The sequence below is a fragment of the Drosophila novamexicana genome, unplaced genomic scaffold (genome assembly GCF_003285875.2).
Source record: "Drosophila novamexicana strain 15010-1031.04,08,12 unplaced genomic scaffold, DnovRS2.1 tig00000564-arrow-pilon, whole genome shotgun sequence".
Lineage (NCBI taxonomy): Eukaryota > Metazoa > Arthropoda > Insecta > Diptera > Drosophilidae > Drosophila > Drosophila novamexicana.
Genome location: NW_020824810.1, coordinates 800,491 through 822,314, shown reverse-complemented (window position 1 = coordinate 822,314; position 21,824 = coordinate 800,491). Strand labels below are relative to the sequence as shown.

Sequence of the window (21,824 nt, the reverse complement as noted above, 5' to 3'; positions counted from 1 at the left end):
CCTTCAAATAAGTTTATGACCGAGAGTTCAGTCAACCAATCTTTGACGCCCATTTTTCACCTAAAAAGGCTGGATTTTGCGAAACGAGCGAAACACTTTCTCACATATATTTCTATAAGGTTCTTTGGCAATGAGTTTAAAGCTCGCTTAATCTTTCACACAGGTTTTACCGAAAGTAGTATGTACTTTTTCACACTTTCGATGGGAATTTCCCACAACGCGTGAATCCTCATCACGCAAGGGAACCATAATAGACTGTAATCCATAATAACTAAATCAGTAAGTCAAAACAAACAATTTCTTATTAATAGAGATGATGATTTTCGTGTCAATTAATAAGTAGCGCCCGCTGCTTGACCCAAAAACGCGGATTTCCGGCCGGCTTTGTGCCTTTTTGTTGACCAACTATTGCTGTTGCTCTGTGGGGCATTACACAATTTCAAGTTCAGGCCCAACAATGCCCAAAAGCCAAAAGCAATAAATTACACCTGTTGCTACCGAATACCGATTACCGAATATCGTATACTCGTAGCACTTGTTGCTGCAGCAATCGGCGCTCTTTAATCTTACGGCCTTTTGGACCGAGGGAGGGGGTCTCATTTGAGGTCTTTGGCTCCAGCTGGGCCATTGAGTCATTGAGATGAACCGAAAATGAAATGTCAAATGTGATGTGCGTGTGGATTTCTGCTGTTGCCAGAGACTTTTTCATTTAGAGCGACGAGTGCTATCGTTGACTTCGCCACCGATATTGACCTTGGCTCTGAACGATACGAATAAACGATTATACGAGCACACTCAGGCATATAGAGCACTCGGATCTATGGAGAAATCTATATTCAAAACCGAAACAGTTGAATTGTCTTCTTAATCAGAAGTCTATTTTATGGTTTTTGTTTTTTGTTTTGTTTTCCAACTGCGGATGCTCGCTCAACAATTCATTGCTGTTGTTCCACTCTCTTCTCATTTACAATGTCAAGTGATATATATTTTGTATATTTTTTTGTTTGGCTCATTTCAAAGGGCGCCTTTATTATTTACGTTTCAAGTTCAAATTTGTATACCCTCTGCATATAACAAGCGGGTATGTCAGACGATTATCTTTACATCCCTCTCTCTCACGCACATTCTCTCACTTCCATTCTCTTTTTTCCACTCTGTCCCGTCTGCTGCCTTAACTCTTTCTCTATTTATCCCCTTTCTTACGCTTTCTCATTCCTATTTACAACCTTTTACAAATATCGCCCTTCTATGCGATTCTATAAACCTAAGTAAGACTTTCTGTTTGTTTTACGTTCTTTTCCAAATAACGCCTTTCTTTGCGATTCTCATAAGCCTGCAGGCGTTGATTTGCTTAGTATAAAGAGTCATTTATAAATTTTATTAACTAGGCATCTATAAGCCAGGTCACTCTCAGCTTGAACTTGCGTTCAACTTATTGTTATGAATTCATTATTGTATTTTTTTTTATCATTTTGTTATGAGTATAAATAGATGAGCCGTGCGGGCACAAGTGTTTACCATTAATAGACCATAAAAGAAATATAAACAATTCCAAGCTCTAATGAAAATACCCGAGAATTCTGCCTTTTACAAATGGACATCATAAGAACGCGTATGTTTGATGCTAATTAAAATAAAGATAAATCGCATATCTAATGGATGTAACAGCATATTTGCGTAATACGCGGATATTTCCCATTTTATATATGCTTTTAATTAGCTGAAGGCCCTTAAATAATGCGCTTTACTAGCGCGATTATTAATATATATGATTTATTTAATTATTTAGCGCTTGGCCATTAAGTTAGTTTGGAGTTGCCATAAAAATAAAAATAGCCAAAGCTACGTGTAAATAAGTTATAAAATTAAACGAGCTCTATTAAGTGCAGGTTATAAATATGGCCAAGAGCCAGCGGAGGCTGGCAATCAACTAAGGCCCGAACTGGCAGCCAATAAATCGCAACAGGCAGCCACGCTCAGAAACGAGCCCAGAGTCAAAGTCGAAGATTATGTAAATGGCCCCGGGGCAGCATTGGAAACGTGTGTGTGTGTGTGTGTGTGTGCGTGTCTATGAGTGTGTGTCATGTGCAGTTATGAGTGGGGCTTCATTAGAACTGTGGACAATATGTAGATGGAGTTGAAAAATTATGCAAAGCCCAAACGGAACCGAACCTTGCCCTTGAGGCGCTGCCTGACTTTGAAGTGTGACCAGCCTCACTTCCACATCAGCAACAATATGCTGCCAAATTCTCATAATGCTTCGTTTTTGTATTTGCTGTAACCAGAGATTGTCTTGTTTGAAGAACGATGCGTTCCAATCCGAAACTAACCTTGTGGCCAGATGCTGTTGGCCATCAATAACACTCCACCAAAAAGCAGAAGCACTCGCCCAAAAATAGAATGGCCAGACATTGGAATGGATTTGTCTGCGTGTCTGTGTGTGTGTGCACTTGGGTGTGCACACTTTTATAAATATGTATATGTATGTATGTATATTTTTATCTCCAACTAATTAGACATGCATCTCAAGAGCGGACCACAAATCCAGTTGATTTATAACCAGGCGACGACAAGCCAAACGCCTTTTTCCAGTGTGACCAGACTGCTTTTCACAACTTTCGCACATTATTTTAATTTTTTGGTTTCCTTTTGATTTGCCTGCTATGATAATCTACTCATGTAAGGCTCTCGCACATGAAAAGCCACAGCTTATATATTATATAAAGTCTCTTTTCGAAAGCTGCGCACAATTTCAAAAGAAATTGCAGAGTTAGAATTAAAAAAAAATCCATTCAGAAATTGCGCGCGGATTTAAAATCAAAAAAATGTTAAAGCGTGTCCGACTAGAAGATACCCTCGGCTGCCTTCTACACTTACGCACATGCATGCCGCCTGCGTTGCTTCGACTGTGCTTCTTCTTTTTCCTATGTCGGGAATTGTTAGGGAACTGCACTCTGAAGTAACTTCGGAGTTTATTGTCCGATCTTTATAAAATTTTCAGGGCTTCAATAAGGCACACAAAAGTGTGCACATACCAAAGCGCAAGACTCGACCTTCAAATGTAATTGGTTTATATAATATAAAAAGAAATAGGCGGATGTAGCCAAAAAGTGAAATATTCTTAGTCTGTAAATACTTGGCAAGAAGCTATATAACAAGTTTGGTGTATCCAGCTTATATAATTTTCGAGTGATGCTTAAAAAACATGTCTTATAAATCTAGATTTATCGTAATTATAAAAAACGGGACTGGATGTCGAACAAAAAATGATAAACTTGTTCTGTGTGTGGTAAAAGAGAATAAATATTCAATATTTCCCAATGCTCTAGCTCCTATTTCATGAAGTTATATGACATACAGACAGATTTGGCTTGATCGACTCAGCTTGTCGTCCCGTCGTGTCCTTTAATGTAATTTGCATAGCTACATAATGCCCTCTGTACCCATTTTTAATGGGTTTAGTGTATTATATAAAAAAGGAATTAGTGAAAAGCAAAAATGTCTCATACTCATAACATGCACATTTTTTTTAGCCGCAATGCAAAGCATTTGCAGCTTAGCACACACAGATACAGCTACAGATACAGATACAGCTACAGCTACAGATACAGATACACACAGTTGCTTTTTGTAGTGGATGTAGATGAGAAAAAAGAGGAACTGCAGTTGCATTTAGTGCGTATTTGCAGCACTTGCTCTGGCTGTTGCTCTGGCCAAGTGCCACTAAAGTGCATGAGGACATAAATGCGGGGATGTGTCTAGTTTTATTTTTCAAGCTTTTCTTTGCTGTTCCAACATGCTCAGAGCCTGCTGACAAGTGGCACTTGGCCCTAGCTACTCATGTTTTGTAGTGTTTGTCGTGTTTGTCGTGTTTGGCCACAATGGAACAAGCATCTATATTGTCAGCCACAATTTGGGGCAAGCTGAATACAGAGCTGCCAAGAACTGAATCGCAAACGAACTTTGGATTGCAAGCCGACTTATATTTGTTAGCCGTTTTGTTATTCGTGGAAATGCAATAGGCGCGCGCTTTCCACATCGCCGCCAAAGCCATGCAATTAGGCGTACAAAAAGCGCGAATAGTGTGCCTGCAATTAACATTAACCCACTGAGTTTTTATCAGGCACACACACACACACTGGCACACGCTCGCACACACTTGCTAGCTCATAATAATATGGCATTAGCGGAGTTCAGCCGCATTAATTGCAAAATGTGGCCGCGCTTGGGTCTCTTGTGTCTCTCTTGTCGCAATCGGGCATTGCAAAATGTCGCTTTGGCTCTTACATTGTCCGACTAATTAAAGGTTTTGTGCGCACTAATAACCGCCATTCGGAACACCTCAATAACAACGGCGTCGTCTGCGGCGAGTGTGCCGCCAAATTGTGGGTGCAACGGGCCGTAAAGTTGCCACCAATTCCCACATCATCAACATGAGCGCCGTGTTTCAACCATTTAACATCTGCACTTTGATAATATTTCTTTTAGATTTGAAAGCCCATTCATGAGTTAAAACCCCTTGCATAATGCCCCCCCTTAACCCTCCCCACACCTCTGCCTAGTTTTGTGAACATCTTTGACCTTTTCTTTGGCGTCTGCCTAGGGGCGGGCCTGCAATACGTTGGGACAATGTTGCGTGAAGACGCAACGGCGGCTTGCAGCGTTTGAAATGCCTGCAACAATAGCAAGTGGCAAGATGCCACAACAACAATAACAACAACACGCTACAAAGATAGCTTATTGTCTTTCAATTTGCAGCCTGCTTTGCCTTGCTTAACATGAACATTAGCAAAAACTGTGCGCTACGCATAGTGTCACAGATCAGATATTAAGAGATCTATAAACATAAAGATTTGCTATATAAGAAGCTACTTTCCGGACGATCATTCTGTGGTCCGATTTTGATGATGTATCCTTCTGTGCGTTAAATAGTTATTGATAAACTTATAATAACCTCTACAGGGCCAACAGCAATCCAGCTTCTTACCCTTACATTCCGTTCGTAATTTGTTTTCCACAGCCTTCAACTTAAACTTCATTTGGGAAAAAGCAATTTCGACAGTTCGAACCAGCATTTTGCCTTGAGGTTCTCCTCAAGGTTGAGGTTTTCCTGCTTGATGTCAAATCAAAATGGACATTTCAAAAATATAGTTTAATATTAACAAGAGTTTTTATATGGAGTCGAACCATTCTTGAAAAAGATATTTTGTTTGAGCTGCGATGTTAGGTACAAATAGATATAAATATATAACACACATCTATCATATATCAAAGCAAAGGGTATTTAATATTTCCTTTCTATTACTTCAGCCACTTTGCCCCACTGTGCGTTCGAAGATAAGGCGTTATAGTTTTTGCTGTTGCTGCTGTTTTTGTTTTAGCTTTTTTGTGGTTTTGTTTGCGACATCGTTTTGCAATGCCGAGTGTAAAGTAGATATAGATAAATAGTATATCTATTGTGATTGCCGCCCGTTTTTCTTTTTTTTTGTTGTATGCATGTAGATTGAGTCTTGTTTGGTTAGTCGCTTTGTTTCGCTGATCGACGACAAGTTTGTCGCCCAAGTCTTTTGTTTTAGGCCGCCGCCGGCGGCTACTGCTGCCTGCTCGATAAATTCAATGCATATCAAAACTTAAAGTCAAGGTGAGGAGGAGGAGGAGGAGGAGGAGGGCACATTCGGAAATTGAGTAGTTTGCACGCTTGTTACTTATTATGGGCCACAGAGTTTGACGTGTGCCTCCATCGTATGATGTCTCTGTTTGCACAGCAATTGACTCATCATCCAATTGAAATATCAAAAGCTGCCGCGGGCTAACGTCGAAATTTGTACTATAAATAAAAAGCCTCACGTCTCTGGCTAAACATAGTTCTGTGCGCCTCAAGTAGCTGCCAGAGCAGCTTGAGCCTCTTAATTGTTCGCTCATGATGCGAATAAGACAAAAATTCAATTTTTAGAGAGATATACCAAGCCACATGACGGCACACTTTTGGCATTTGTTTGCCCGACGTTCACAACAATTTATATATAGCTTATATTAAGTAATAAATTTATGCAATATTTGCATATTTTCTGTTGTCTGTCTGAGGTTAAAGAACTGCGGCATACTTCACAGACTGCCTATCAATAAGGGGCCCTCAAATGAAGATGGATGTGACGCTCTTTCAAGTCCAAGTCCAGGTCGAAACCTTAATTACATTAGGCCGACTGACTTGCTGCTCCCATTGCAAAGGCAACAAAACATTGGCAACTTCTTGTATACCCTAGCAAAAGGCGATTAGACGAACCTGACTACAAAGAAGTGGGAATTCATATTCAAACTTATACAAAACTGACAGGGCATTTAGTAGGGTATTTACTTGTCGGCACTTTGCCTGCACACATATCTTTCACGTACATTTTCTAGTTTCCCTTGGTTGTTTTTGCTTTAGTTTTTTCTTTTGAGTTTTTCACCTGCCAACTGGCAACTGCTGTAACTTTGAGTTGTCACCAAAGAGAACTAGAAAAAACAAAAAAAACTTGACTTAAGTTTCCAACGAGCGTTGACCATGGCACAAATGTGCATCGGCATCGGTGGCATCGTCGTCATATGGTAACACGACCGATGATTAATTTGCAATTATTGCTATCATTAAGTGTGCGGTTGCAGCGGACACAGCTGCCACAGAAAGCAATCAAATGAGAAAGAACGAGCACATTGATCATGCCGAATACTAAATACCCTTTCGCCTGTCAGTTATTGCTTTGCTTGCGAAGGATATCTTGAATTACAGAAAAGTTGTGCACACAAAAACTCATTTTCGATCGACTTTATCTATCCTATAGAGCCATAAGATAGGGTAGCACGATAATGCTAAGGTATGGCATACATATGTGTCGAAGGTCGTAAATTCCAAGTTTTTTCATACTAGATCACAAATACATGTATATACATAATTTTATCAAAGATGTTTGCTCATAAAATGCTAATACCCTTTAAGCTTTAGGGCATACGAACTTGAGGCCCAACTAATTCTAAGCACAAAGCGAATAAAGTTGTAGACCTCGAACGAACTCAAGCAAAAGAAAGTTGGCAACTTGTTGCGAGCTCTTTGGCTGGGAATGTGAGAAAAATATGTGAACCTGCCGCCTCCGATTACCGCACAAATCATCATATTGTTGGGGCTCCCTTGCTCGATCCTCCAGAGAAATGATGAAGCTGTCAGCGCCCTGTGTCTGCATTACGTGGCAGCCTCTCGGCACACTTATCTGCAAATCTAACTGTCTATCATATAAGTATATAGCCATCAGTCAGACAACAGACAGCCACACAGCTGGGAAGCTATACAGTCGGACAGTTGGGCAGTTGGGGCTGGCTTTTACATAAATCGCTAGCACTTGGCTCGTGAATTTTCAATTTTCAAATTATGTGCCGAAATGACTGTGGAATATGGCAGTTGCGATTGCCGGAAAATGCATGCTCATCGTGGGTCAGTCAGAGATTTTCAGTGTAGTTAGTTATCAACCGAACAATTTGCCAGACGCGCAACATTTTGGCCATAAATATGCTTAGGACGTGGGCTGCATTATGCAATTGGCGGCGAGTGGGCGGGCGGGCGGCAGACCTTTTTTTGGGGTCGGTTCGCGTTGCCTCAACAACTGCTAATTAATGCACCGCCATGTGCCAGCAGCAGCAGCAACAGCAGGCACAGTGCCTGCTATAAGCTGTCGCCCAGCAAAAACCATTTTTAATAGAACCGCGCAGTAAACAAATCACAAATGTGTGCCAAAAATAAAGCGATATTCATTTTGCTTTTAACTCTAGCTTCAAGCTGTTTTTAAACTTGAAAACCTCTCGGAAAATACAATTTTGTTTTTAAGTTTTGTTGAAATTTTACCCAAGAAAGCTTTAAAAACTGAAATATTTAACATTTACAAGCCATTTTCCTATTTAAGATTATTTATCTTATATTTATAATAACAATTTTCGCTCAATCTTTGCAGTCAAGACTGATCCGTAGCCCGTTTGGGAGCTGAATGTGTTTGCGTGTGCTTTGACCATGCCCATTTGCAAAAGTTCACCGGCAACGGCAACGAGCAAGAAAACCGCCACGGACATATCCGCCGATCATGTGACGGAGGCGGCCCAGGTGAAACGTACACGGGAACAGGCCTATTTCAATTCGTACGACTTCGATGCAATCGAGGTGCTGCCCTACGACGAGGAGGACGAGGACGACGGTCTGCCCGGGGGCAGACACAGTCGCGCCAGCAGCGGACGCTATTCGGTGGCCAACGAGAGCAACAGCAGCGGCAGCCACACCAAGTTCGCCTATCTGCACAGGCTGGGCGCCTTCTTTGGCCAGAAATCAGCTGCAGATGGAGCAGGTGCAACGGCGGGCCATAACACGGGAGGAGCCGGAGCTACACAGGAGTTTGGCGGCGTTGCTCTCGCTGCTGGGCCAACAAATGATAACTTTTTGCTGCCACGCGCCATGCTGAAGTACCCATATCAGAGGTAAGTCTTGACAGCAAGCCGGTTCAATTCCAGAATTTGTATTTCTTATTCTTATAATGAACTGCAACTTAAAGCAAAATAGATAGATCGAACCACATATCTTAATACACTTAACTCATTGATAATGCATAGAGCAGAGGCTAGAGAATATTATCGCATCTTTTGGGCTTATGAATGTAACAGACAGAAGGAATTATCTCCGAGCCATGGAATAGTTCCTAATCAGGACGACAAAATGCACATTTTTTTTAACTATACGCAGAACAAGCTCATCATTTTATGTCGTCAACTTAAGATCTTGCTCTGCAGGCACTTGTAAGCACACAAAAATTATAAATGTTTCTCTCTTTGGATGCGCTTTGGCATACACCAACTTTTGTTTGCAGGAAGTGGTTGCAAGCCGTAAACTCTTTTGTTTTGTTTTGCTTTGTTTTGTTTTGGCTTGCAACAGCATTAAATGTTCAGCAACGGGCAGCAGCTGGCCAAGAGCTGCGCTGACCTTCGCCTCACGGCCAACAGCCGTCGAGTGGCCCTTTTTGCGGTGGTCGCAGCCCAGTCATTACGCGCCCAAGCTCTCGACAAATCTGAAACGCAATTTAATTATGTTATGCCAGGGCAATTAGCGCGGCATTAAGCTGATTAAAAGCTGGCTATTGTGGAAATAAAATGCTTAAATCTAACACACTCAAACAGAGCCATTTCAAAGGGCCACACAAATATTACGCATACGTCAGGTACGCTGCCCGCATGTGCAACTGCAGCTGACAGCTTAGTTTTCAGCTTGCAACAGCAGCCATGTAAATGAAGCGAAGTTCAAGTTGCATGTGGCACGTTGCAATGCGGTTTTCGGCGCCTGTCGTCAGCCTTCACCTCTTTTCAGCGGCAGCAGAAGCCACTTGACTTGCCAAACACTTGACGTCGCGTCGGTCAACAGCAACAACAGCTACAACAACAACAATGAATGCAACTGCAGCCAGCTGCAACAATTACGTTTATTAATTGAAATTAAAGAAGCCACATATGAGGCAGCCTACTGCTGCTGCCGCTGCTGCTGCTCCTCTGCTGGAGGTCACAGCCAGTTTTGGTTTGAATTATTTCTACATACATAACTAAAACGTGCATGCATACATGCATGCATGCATGTGCAAGCGAAAAGCAAGCAGCATATAAATATTTACTTGTGTGCCATCAAATCGTGCAATTTATTGTAAATAGTTTTTGTTGTTTTTCTATTCACCTAACGGGTGTGCACGACTAGCAAATACCCTGAACTCTGTCCAGCTGCCGTTACACACATGCTCGCCTTCTCTTACACATACATACAGGAACACACACACACACACACATATGCGCTTCTTCTTAGCCCCATGCTATGGGAAAGCAGTCTCAAATAACTTCGGTGCTTATTGTCCGATCTTTATGAATTTTTCAGGGCTTGTATGTGCTATGCTAAAATGTGCATATACCAAAAAGCAAGGGTTTAGAGTATTAGGGGAAGGTAGTATGATATAGGAATAAGATTCAGTTAAGGACAAATTTACAATAAGCTCAATTCAAAGCTAAGAAACTTATTTTTATAGAAACAAACTGACTTTCATATATATAAATCAAATCGACAACTAAAGCCAGTCAAGCAGTTGCAGTACAAACTAGCTAATAAAAAGTAGCATGCCCTCTGCAAGGGTATTCAAAAAACAGCACAGTAGCCAAAATCAGTAGTAAGTTATTTTGAATGCATGCAACAGGCTCAGAGCTCAGAGCCCATGGCTCATGGCTCAAATTTGATTTCGCATTCAGAAATCCTTCCTTTCAATGGCAGCCAAGGTTAATGCAATTAAGGCACATACCATGCATACATTAAACAGAGCATATAAACTTGATATCTTGTTTATGGCTCTATGCGAATTTCATGTCTTGTCTGTGTTGCCTTTCCCATTGCACTGCTCTGTGTGCATGTTAAGCAAGAAAAGTAGAAGGTTTTTTCAGTAGCTGCTCTTCCTATCGAAATTTTGATTGCATCAGCTGTAACCTTCCCATAATATTGGACACATGTTATATGCAGTTAGTTCGACGGTCAATTTGGCTGTTATATAGCTGGCATTAGTTGCGCCCGATGCGTTAATTTGTATTCAATATTGTACGGGGCGTAGCTATGCCAGGGTCAATGCCTCACTTAGGCAATCTTTGCTGGCTAAGCATGTGCGAAATATATTCAAAAATAATCACCTGCAATAGAAACGCGATTAGTTTGATTGATTTATTAACCAGACGTAGTTAGTATATATAGCTGGTTCGACAGAAGGACGTTGGGTAAGCTGAAAACTAAGCCAAGAGCCAGTTGGACCAAAGTGTAATTTGTTTTGGCAGCCAAGTCAACAATAATTAGCGGACCCACACACACACATACACTCTCGCACCTTTTCTAGTTACTGAGCTAACGGCCCCGTGTTCCGACATGCAAACGAGGCTGAACATTTTAATTAACACGGCTCACAAATAAATACGCAAATATTGCAAAATATTTCATGCTCTAAGCCGCGATGGAACGTTAACCTTGTCGATTACATATCAAGCCAAAAAATAAAAATAAAATAAAATACTAGAAAAACCAAGCTAAACGCATCGATAAACAAGCTGCTCTTAATAACCGTTGTATAGCCTCGAGCAGCTCCCCCCTCCCAAAATAAAAACCAAGCCCAAGTCCAAGTCCGTATCCGCACCGAACCGATCCGATCCGATCGCAACTTATCAAATTTTCGTGGCACAGTTGCTATATAAGAACGGCGACAAGCAGCGACACGAAGACCGTTATTACGCAATTTTCCAGCGATTTTTCACAGCGCTCCACCGCTTCAGGTTGCCGCTGACCCAGTGCCCAAAGTTAGACACACAAAACGGTTCTTAAATAACACACACACACAACAGCAGCGCCTCTGGGCCAACGAATGCATATCAACTTGTAAAGCTAGCCACTAAAGTGAGCCAGCTACCAAAACTGAAAGGGCATTAAGCATACCATAAATATTTGCAGAACAATATCAAAGAAGGATGCTGGTTCGAACCATTGAAAATTAACTGACATTAGCATGAGTTTTATATACTTTGAATATTCACTGAACAATAACAGCTAACATTCGAGCTATAGCTTGTTCCTTATAGTTTCTGGCGGCCTAACAAAAAAGATACTGGTTCGAACCATCGAAAATAAAGAGACATTAGTATAAGGCTTATACACTATAAATATTTACAGAAGAATATCAACTATTATTCGAGACATATATAGCTCTTTACAGTCCCTAGCTGCGTTACTTACATACTTCAACCAGAAGGATGCTGAAAGATGCTGGTTCTAACCACTGAAACTGAAAGGGCATTAGCATGGGTTTTATGCACTATATAAATATATCTATAACAAACCGATTTAAGAGATAGATGGCTAGATATAGCTTTTTGAACTCATAGGTTTGGGAGCTTGCTGTCAAGTGAGACACTTCCTTAGGCTATTTCAGAAAAAGGGTGCCGGTTCGAACCCCTCGCCTGGTCTCAGTAAGCAAACATTTAACTAGAATTTAACAAACTAGCCGCCGCTTCATCTAACTAACTGCTCAAAATTAAAGAAACTCATGCCAAAAAAAACCGAAAAAAAAATTATAATAAAAACCAATTGCAACAGTTACTCAAGCTGAAATCCTGTTTAGAACGAGTTTCTTTTGATTCGGAATTGAATTTTGATGTTGAATTTCAAATGTTGCTTTTTTTCCCATATATATATATATGTATGTGTGTGTGTGTGTGTGTGTGCGCCTGTTAGGCAGCACTTAAAAATGCGTTAAAATGTAAACAATTTATGCTCTGGTCTAGCTCAAACCGAGCACCCCCTTTCAAGAATTCCAGGCACATTAAACAAGCATTAAATAAGTTGCGTCCAACTGGAAGATTTATTGATTTGACAGCTGCGACTGCCACAAACAAACTAACAAAAAAATCGAGAGCGAAACCAGCTGCTGCTGCTGCAACAACAATAACATGTCGTAAAGAAAGACTACTAACCCACATACAAGATGCTTGCCACAAAACCACTTTCATTGCGCGCAGTTTCCCTTTCAGCAGAGTTTTGTGTTTATTTTATATGTGTTTTGGACTTTTCTCAATGATTTTTCTCACACTGTGCTCTCTTCCATGTTTCTCCTTGTCCAGCGGCAATGCGACAACTTCAATGCCATTGACAACGTCGCTCTCAATGATCCATGCGAATGGCTCGGCTGGTCTTGAGAGCCAGACGGTTGCATCTGTGACCAGACCGAACGATATCAAGCCAAATGTGTTGGCCAACAAGAAACGCTCCACGGCATCCAATGCCAGCAGCACACATACCACGGACTCCGGCCTGGGCACCAACACAACAGCAACAACAACAACAGCAGCAGCAGCAGCAGCAGCAGGGGCAGCTGTGGCAGCAACACCAAGTGCGGCAGTAGCTGCGAGCGGCTCACACTATTCGTCCGATAAAAGCGGCTCGTCCGGTTACTATAGCTCTCATGTGTGCTCCACATACTCGCTGGACGAGCACATCTACTGCGAACCGGTCATAGATATCCTAGAAGCCAGCGAGAAAGAGAAGAGCAAGAGCAAACGGCCACAGCTGCAGCTGCCAACGAAAGTGACGGGCCATGAGAAAGAGACGACGGCGATTAGTCAGCATTTGGATATGCAAGATGCTATGTCTACGGGCCTGGCAGCCGACCAAGCGGCGGATAAAACGGAGCAAATAGTCGCGGGCAACAGCCAGCAGCAGCAGCAGCAAGAACAGCCGCACTACAGCGACAAGCTGCGCATCCTGGAGACAAGCATTGAGAATCTGGATCGTCATTTGAAAACCTTGCCCAGCCTCTATGCGCGGCAAGCGCCAGCGGCTGCAGCATGCGCCACAATGGACATTGGCGAAAAGCTGCGCGCCTACAACCAGCTGCCCACAATTATGGAGGGCTATGCCACACAGCGGCAACAGCGTCAACTGGAGCAGCTGGATGACTCACTGCTCGACATCGATTTGGATGCATTTCTGCTGCAACCCAAGCAGCAGCAGCAACAACAGCCACGGCGACAGCGGCAACAGCTGCTGGCAGGCATTGATAATCCGAGTTTTTTGAGCGACGAACAGCTCGAGGAGAACAATTACAAGTGTGCCAAATACATAAACTCCTGCCCGGAGAATGCTTATCGTGTGGACAACGAATCATCGGCCCATGCCCATGCGAAACGCTATGAGGATCAGCTGCACTTTCAGAGCACACGCGAGCTGCTGGAGGATGTGCGCGACAAGATACGCCTGCTGGCGCCCACGCCCACAACGGACATACCGCAGGAGCTGGAGGGCATGATACAAACGCTCAAGGACGAGCTGGAGTCCTATCTGCAGCGCATGAACCAGCACAGCGAGCTGGAGCTGCGACAGCTCTGCAGCGGTCTGGGCCGCCAGCAGCATGTGGTGCGGCTGCAGAATGCGCTGGAGCGCAGGCGCAGCTTTGCAGGTGAACTGCAAATGAATGCCTACGAGTCTATGCGCGACGGCGTCCTAATCTCCGCCTGCGGTCGGCCGCTAAACGTGCGCGAACAGATCATGAGCATACGCTGTGCCAGCGATCCGAACTTTAAGATGAAACGCAAATCCATTACCGAGGTGTTTCCCGTCGCCGAGTGCTATATTGAGACCATGACGTTATCGCGCAGTGCCACGCCTACAACCATGGAGACGCCCACACCGACAATCACGCCCACGCCTACACCCACGCCACCGCTGGAACTGAAGGCAACGACAACAACAACAACAACCATGGTCACCCAAATGCAACGCAATCTAACCTTCCACAAGCCCGTGCTCAGCGTGGAAAACACCAGATCGCGGCTGGGCAACGGTCTCGACAAGATCGACAACGCAGCCGAATGGCATCGCAAAAAGCCAAGCATCTGGGAGATGTACTACGGCACCAATCGACTGCATCAATCGTTGCTGGGCAAGCAGCGCCACACCGGCGGCGAACTGGTCATCAGCAGCGCACATCCGACGCTCTCCTATGTGAGTATATGCGGGGGCAATGGATACTCTGATACTGGGCAATAAATGATGCATTATGCAATTGGTATAGTGCAGGAACAGTTGGTAATGAGGTAGAGTTTTAGGTATTTGAGCCAAGAAATGGTTCAAACCCGCAATTCCCATATAGTTGAAATTAAAAGCCAGGTCCACAAATCGATCCTTCAGGCAGAAATAGTTGAAGCAGAAAACCTCAAGATTGAAAGGAGGTAGAGAACTCAAACTAAGGGCACAACAACTCCCTTTTTAATTTGTGTAATGTTTCGGAAATGCAGTCTGTACTTTTTTCAGTTGCTTGACGCTTGCAATTCTCAACAAGTTAAGGCTTAGCAAGAGGAACAACGCGTTGGCAAAGTCAGCAAAGTCAGATTATTGATTATTGACAGACAAATGTCTAGTATTTTTATATATTCTTGTTTATTATTGATAGTTTAGCGTGCTCGAGGTCTAGGTTTTGCATTAACGCAAACAAGTTGTTCCTTTCCATTAGCCCATTAGCACTAATAGAAAAGAACAACTTGTTTGTTTTAAGTTGAAACCTAGACCTCGAGTTGACTTAGCCGTCAACTAAACATTGGCAAGGTCATCAAACATCCAATATTTATACAAAAAAAAAAAAAACCAACATTTTATTATGCATACCAAAAAGTTCACTAAAATCAATTGTCAATTATTGTAGAAATAATGGACTCTCTAAATTGAACGACATTTCGAAAGCAAATTTGGCAGTAAACTAATTAATTACAGCATTAACTGTATTACTTAATATGGGTCAAACTCGGAGCTTTACTTAGGTTTAGGTTAGGTTTGGCCAACTAGGCGTATGATTAATGCTCTTGGCTAATTGTCACCAAACACAAAGCTCGGGGTCGAGTCTGGGTAACTGCATTATCTTTTTTTTTTTTGGGTCACATGAACTTATCAAGAGATTGACAGCACGGTCGAGGGCGTAATTCAGTGGAATTTTTCGTGTGTGTGTGTGTGTGTGTGTGTGTGCAGCGAGTGCATCAACGGCAGCTCATTAATTTGCCAATTTAAATGGCATCGATTTCGGCTCAAGTCAATTGCCGTCGCGATGTTCGTGCAAACTTTTATTAATTTTATCCTTGGCCGCAATGTGACCAACAAGTTGCTGCAGCGGCAGCGGCAGCGGCAGCTTCGTGAGCTGCCTCCGTGTGGCAGCTGCAGCAGCAGCAGCAGCAGCGGATGCGTTGCCAGCGCCATCGTCGCCAGTCACCACCGGACGTCACCAGCATTGACGCCATCATTATTATTATTGTTAAACACACTCACACACACACACTTTGACACACACACACACACACATATGCACAACCGTTTGCTGAATTTCTGATGGGGGTTTATTATGCGGCAGGCGATATGCGATATTATCGCATTCATGGCCAATGTTCAATTTGGTACCGCACTCGTGTATTGGCATTATGATTAATGATGTGCGTGCCACAATCGATAAGAAGGGGGAGAAGAGACGAAAGAGAAGGCGGCGGAGGCGTTCATGCTACTGTTCAGAGCTGCCGCACAAGGTGCTCGGCATATCATTAAGATGAGAATCTCAGCAATTACATCAAACAGTTGCATTTGCCACAAGTCTTCAGGTCAGCAAAACTAACGAAAATTATGCAGTTGCAGGGCCTAATCTTAAACACAAATTAGCAAGAGTGATCGGCTAGTGAATACCCTGTAACACACACACACGCACTTCTAATCCAATACATGAAGTCTAGCCTAAGTGTATATATGTATATACTTTATGGTATCACCGTGTCCTTCTGTATGGAAGTGCGCTCCAATCGAACTGCTCGACTAGTGGATACCCTGTAACACACACACACACACACACACACACACACACACATATAAAGTCTCGCCCAAGCAGATATATACACTTCAATCCATGCTGCTCGTCTAGTAGATACTCTGTGCTAGTGTTTTCCAATCGACTCTGCTCGACTAGTAGATAGTCTGTACTACACCACAGCACATACACGCACACTTATTATGCAATATTTAAAGTCTCTCCCAATACTATATATATACTTTATGAGTACGCCGTGTCTCGCTTTTTGTAAATGCGCGCCAATCGAGACTGCTCGACTAGTAGATACTCTGTACTACACCTCACAAAACACACTCATAATCCAATTGCTAAAGTCTCCCCCCTTATGGGCTCTTCGTGTCCTATTCTATGCAAGTGTTCTCCAACAGAGGCTGTTCAACTAATAGATACTCTGTACCACGTGCTTATTATTCAAAATGTAGACTATTTCTGAAGAGTATACACATATATACTTAATGGGAAACCTTCTACTATTCATAATACCCTTGGCAAGCTCATTAAAATGTGGGGCATGTCCACTTTAACACTAAGTTAAGTTCTTGCACCTGGGCGCTTGAGACGCCCGCTTAACAAATACCATTCGGTTTCTTCTGTCACGTGGGCCAAAAAACAAAGAAAAAACAAAAGTAATTTAATTACCGACCACATTTGTAGAGTGTTTGGCAAATAGAACTTGATTCTGTATACAAATATTGCACTCAACAGCAGAATAGTGAATTAAGCAACATCCGCTGGACTAATCGAGCGTATTTCGTGGGCCATGTTTGGGTCTCTGGGCCAATGCATAGAGAATCTAAATGAGTTTTCACTTTCAATGCCAATGCAAAACAGTTTATTCATTTCATTTTATTTTAATTTTCTGTTGACTCAGCTTGGCAACAGAAATTGGTAAGCGCACGACTTCGGTTTATTCACCTTAACTGAAAGCACAGTCTTAACTGCAGATACACATCTATATATATATATATATATATATATATATATATATATATATATTGTACCTATTTACTAGTCAGTATGCACGTTCACGATTGGGATTTGAACTTGAAGTTTTGCTTTTTGCTGCGGGTTACTTGCAAGCGAGCTTTAATACAAATCAAACAGTAAATGCAAAAGGAAAAGCCAACAAATGTTTAATTTGTGAGGTCCCGACTAGCAAATGCCCTGTACTTTCTTTTAGGCGTACATAATTATTAATAAATAAAATGCATAACGAGCACCTACATTCCAAATAAGATGGCTTTAGCTCTCATAATCCCCGAGATATGGTCAAGAAACCTAATATAAACTTCGATAGCTATCAATATCGATAGATAAACAAAGAGAACTATCGATATCGATATGAAATAATTTTGATCCCAATAGAAGATAGACCCCAAAAAGAAAACCATATGCCAAATATTCTCCAGATGGATAAGCACAGTGAGACGAACATGACTAAATCAACTAAACTTCTCCGAGATGTCTCCCCCTCTCTCTCTCTCTCTCTCTCTCTCTCTCTCTCTCTCTCTCTCTCTTTCTCTCTCTCTCTCTCTCTCTCTCTCTTACAAACATTTGCACAAAACCAAAATACTCTGATTTTCAATCATTTACAACGGGTACAGGGCATAAAAACTGTACTGGTTAACCTTAAAATTCCGTTAAGACATGCAGCAAAGGCCTGCAGCATCTTGGCGAACAGGTAGCTCTGCTAGCTGCTTATCTGGCTGACCAACTGACCGCCATTGATTGCGGTCCAGATAAAAATGCGCTAACAACAACAAGGTAGAGTGCAACAAGTGGCAGAGAGCGCAACGAGAAACCGGTGCCGCAGCCTGCATTTTGTTGCCCTACAATTTGAATGACCTTTAAGGACGTTTCCACAAGAAGGATGCTGAGCAAACAGGCTGGCCATAATGAGTATAGCTGCAGCCCCTTCTCCCCCCCTTCACCCTCCCTCACCCCTTTGAGCCGACTTGCCACGCGGTTGGCTCTGCCCCGCAGACGAAACTCGTCCCACGGCAAATTGGCCGGCGAATAACTCGTTTGCTGTCATGAATGCCAAAATGAAAACGAAAACGCAAACGAAAAGCAAAATTTCAGGCGAGATCTGGTCACACACACACACACACACACACACACACACACTGGCACACTCGCTCACACACAAAGTAGCTGCCGCTGCAGTTTTTACTATTTAGCCGTGGCTGCCACAAAGTGTTGCAATCGCTGCAGCCACCCATCAAAAACAGAAATCGAAACCGAAACTTGGTTTTTCGTTTTTTTTTTTTTTTTTTTTTTTTTTTTTTTTTTTTTTTTTTTTTTTTTTTTGCAATTTCCATTTGGCCAAGAGCAAGCCAAAACGACACAAATGGACGTGGGGAATTGTCGTCAGGCCAGAGCCACAAAAGCGAGTAAGTCGCGTTTTTCTTGAAGTACACAGTTCCCCCCCGGCCAGCGGCTATGCGAGGGTCGTTTGGATAGTTAATCAGATTAGATGCGCAACTGCAAGCCGAATGACTCACGAGTTCGAACCAGCGCCCCGCATTTAAGTTCAGTTCGTAAACTTGAAAGCAAAATCGATTCAAATGCTCAGAACGTAAATTAAGTTGTTCTTAAAATTGATTCAAATGCTCTGAAAGTCAGTTTATCAACTCTTAGCTACTCTTAAGATTCGAACCAGCGTCCCGCATTAAAGTTCAGTACGTAAACTTGAAAGCTAAATCGATTAAGTTGTTCTTAAAATTGATTCAAATGCTCTGATAGTCAATTTATCAACTCTTAGCTATTCCTAAGATTCGAACCAGCGTCCCGCATTTAAGCTCAGTTCGTAAAACTGAAACCAAACTCGATTCAAATGCTCAGCAAGCTAATTTAGCTACTTTAAGCTATTCTTAACATTCGAACCAGCTACTTTTTGCCAGTTTTCGAGCTCCGCATCGCATTGGACTGCCCCGAGCTGAAGATATGCCACGGGGCAGCTTTTGTGGCTTATATAAGCGCAAGGGGCCTATCACGGCCAGCAGCGCATTGACCAGCACGGAAGCTGTTGCCAGGTGACTGACACCCCCAACCACACTTACGTTTATATTCGGCAGCTTCGGTTTGCAGCTGATTACTCATACGCCACGTGCAACATTGGGCTGTGAATGCTCGACTAATTAACTGACCAACGGTTTTGCAATGTGCCACGCCCACGCGCCTTGATCCTTTTATTTGTGTGAACTGGTCGCCTGCGTGCCAGTTGATTGACTCACTGACACACTGACAGCATTCGAGCGGCTGTCGCTACCGTTTTAACAGACACCTGACCAACACCCCCCCCCCCCCCCCCCTCCCACTCCCGCTCCACGCACCTTCCATCAGACACTTCAATGTTCAATTGGTTGCTTTGGCTTTTCCGGCGCTCGGCTGCTTTTCATGTTGCGGCTTTTCTTGTGTGTGCAACATTTCGTTGTTGTCTCGCGTTAGTTACCGTTGAATGCGTTTTCAATGCTGCTGCTACCCCCCCCCCCCCCCCCCTCTCTCACCCAAAGCACAGAAAATGTGTAGAAAAAGTCGAGCACCTGTTGCACAATTGCCTAATTATCTAGTCTGAATATACATATATATATATTAGTTAATATATATACTTGGTCTATTCACACCCTATTATATTTACGATACCTGTGAAAATCTCTGCGCCTACCTGACTTATTGCCACACTTGAGTTTAATTTACACAAAAACGTTTATTTCTCTATCTGTGCAAATTATTATTGCATTGTCTTTAGTTCGGTTAAGAGTTGATGTCCAAAAAGTCAGTTCACTTTTAAGCTTCCAACCGTGCAGATTGTCCATACAAAAATGGATAATATCACATTTGTAAGTGTCGCAATTTTCTCGAAAACTATCTCAAATTTTCCAACAACTAAATGAAAACTAACTAAAGTTTGACATAAATAATGAATTTGAATACGAGTGTAAATCAATTAAAATTAAAGAGAAAGTAGATTTAATACTCTTACGGGTTGGCAGATATGCAGAGCGTATTGTAAAGCTCGTAATTGCTGAGTTTGGTAAAGAAATCTTGAAAAAGAAGAAGAAAAAGAAAAACCTTTCCCCAGACAGACAGACAGACCAGGCTTTATCTACTTTGCTATTGATACTGAACAAGAATATATATACTTTATGAGGTCGATTAAATTGCCTTCCATGTGCGACACATTGCATGACAAAATCTAAATACCCTAAGCTAGGGTATAACAAGTATTGGGCCTTAGCTGGTTATGCACATGGATTTCCCACAGAGATGCCCGTCATATAAACTATATTATATGTATGTATGTATATGTGTGTATAGTGTCTACATACATACATACATACATTAAGTACTTACCGCGAGTACGTGTTAAAATTTGTTTTCACTTCATGCGATTTTTCAACTTAATGCAGTAATAGCGACATTTAAACTTGGCCAACTTCCAGTCAAAAAAATGTATGTACATATGTATGTATGTATGTATGTATGTATGTATTGGTGGTTTCAATGTCAGTGAAAAACGTGTGCTGCAAATTAAAAAGCCAGCCACTAAATTCATATCTGTGTGGATTTTCTTTTGAACTTGATGTCTATTGCAAAACATTTGCAAATAAAATGGGCGCTGTTCAATTTATTCCAAGGCTAAGTTTCGGGGAATTTACAGCTTCAGTTCACAATATATACCTTAGTTTATATATGTATGTACATGTATGTATATGTGTGCGTGTGCGTGTACACACGATGATAGATTATGTACATGCATATTTTTAGAGCTCTTGCATATGTTAAGCGAATCAATATTAACTATACTCTCGTCCAATATTCATAATTTATTGCGATGTGCCTCTGTGCCTTTGCGTGTGTGTGGCATCATTTGCAAATTAGCTACGTCACAATTATGGCACTAGGGCGGGGTCCAATAAGCTGTGCTGAAAAACTTCCCACACGAAGGTTGCTTGAAGAGTAATTGCACTATTTACAATTACCGATATTCGTATTGCATTGAAAGCGCGCTCTCTCTCTCTCTCTTTCTCTTTCGCCCATTCGTCTTGAGTTAATACGCACTTTACTGCATGTTCAAATAACAGTTAAAGTGTTCTGTCGTTGTCTCTCTACCTCTCTCTATCTCTCTGCTGCAACTCATTATTGGGGCATACATACATAGGTTTTCGCGCCATTTATTTGATTTGGCGCCATCCACATACATACATATGAGTGCATGCCTGTATATATGTATGCATGTACGGCTGTGGCAAACACATTCTATGCTTAGGCCTTCTGATAGCCCTCCAATTATATACATATGTATGAATTTCTAGCATACATATGCATATACATACATTTGTAAGTGCATATTCCCTTGATTTACTTGCCAGGCCA

At 42.2% G+C, this 21,824-nt stretch overlaps 1 protein-coding gene across 2 annotated transcripts in view; it reads left to right on the top strand.

Moving 5' to 3' along the window:
• LOC115762427 overlaps positions 1 to 21,824 on the top strand; it is a 38,952-nt gene that overhangs the window by 14,696 nt on the left and 2,432 nt on the right. For both annotated transcript variants that reach the window (XM_030704622.1, XM_030704623.1), the window contains exons 2-3: positions 7,980 to 8,493; positions 12,691 to 14,569. In XM_030704622.1, the coding sequence (XP_030560482.1) occupies positions 8,036 to 8,493; positions 12,691 to 14,569 (2,337 nt within the window). In that variant the 5' untranslated portion in view covers positions 7,980 to 8,035. The remainder of the gene's footprint in view (positions 1 to 7,979; positions 8,494 to 12,690; positions 14,570 to 21,824) is intronic.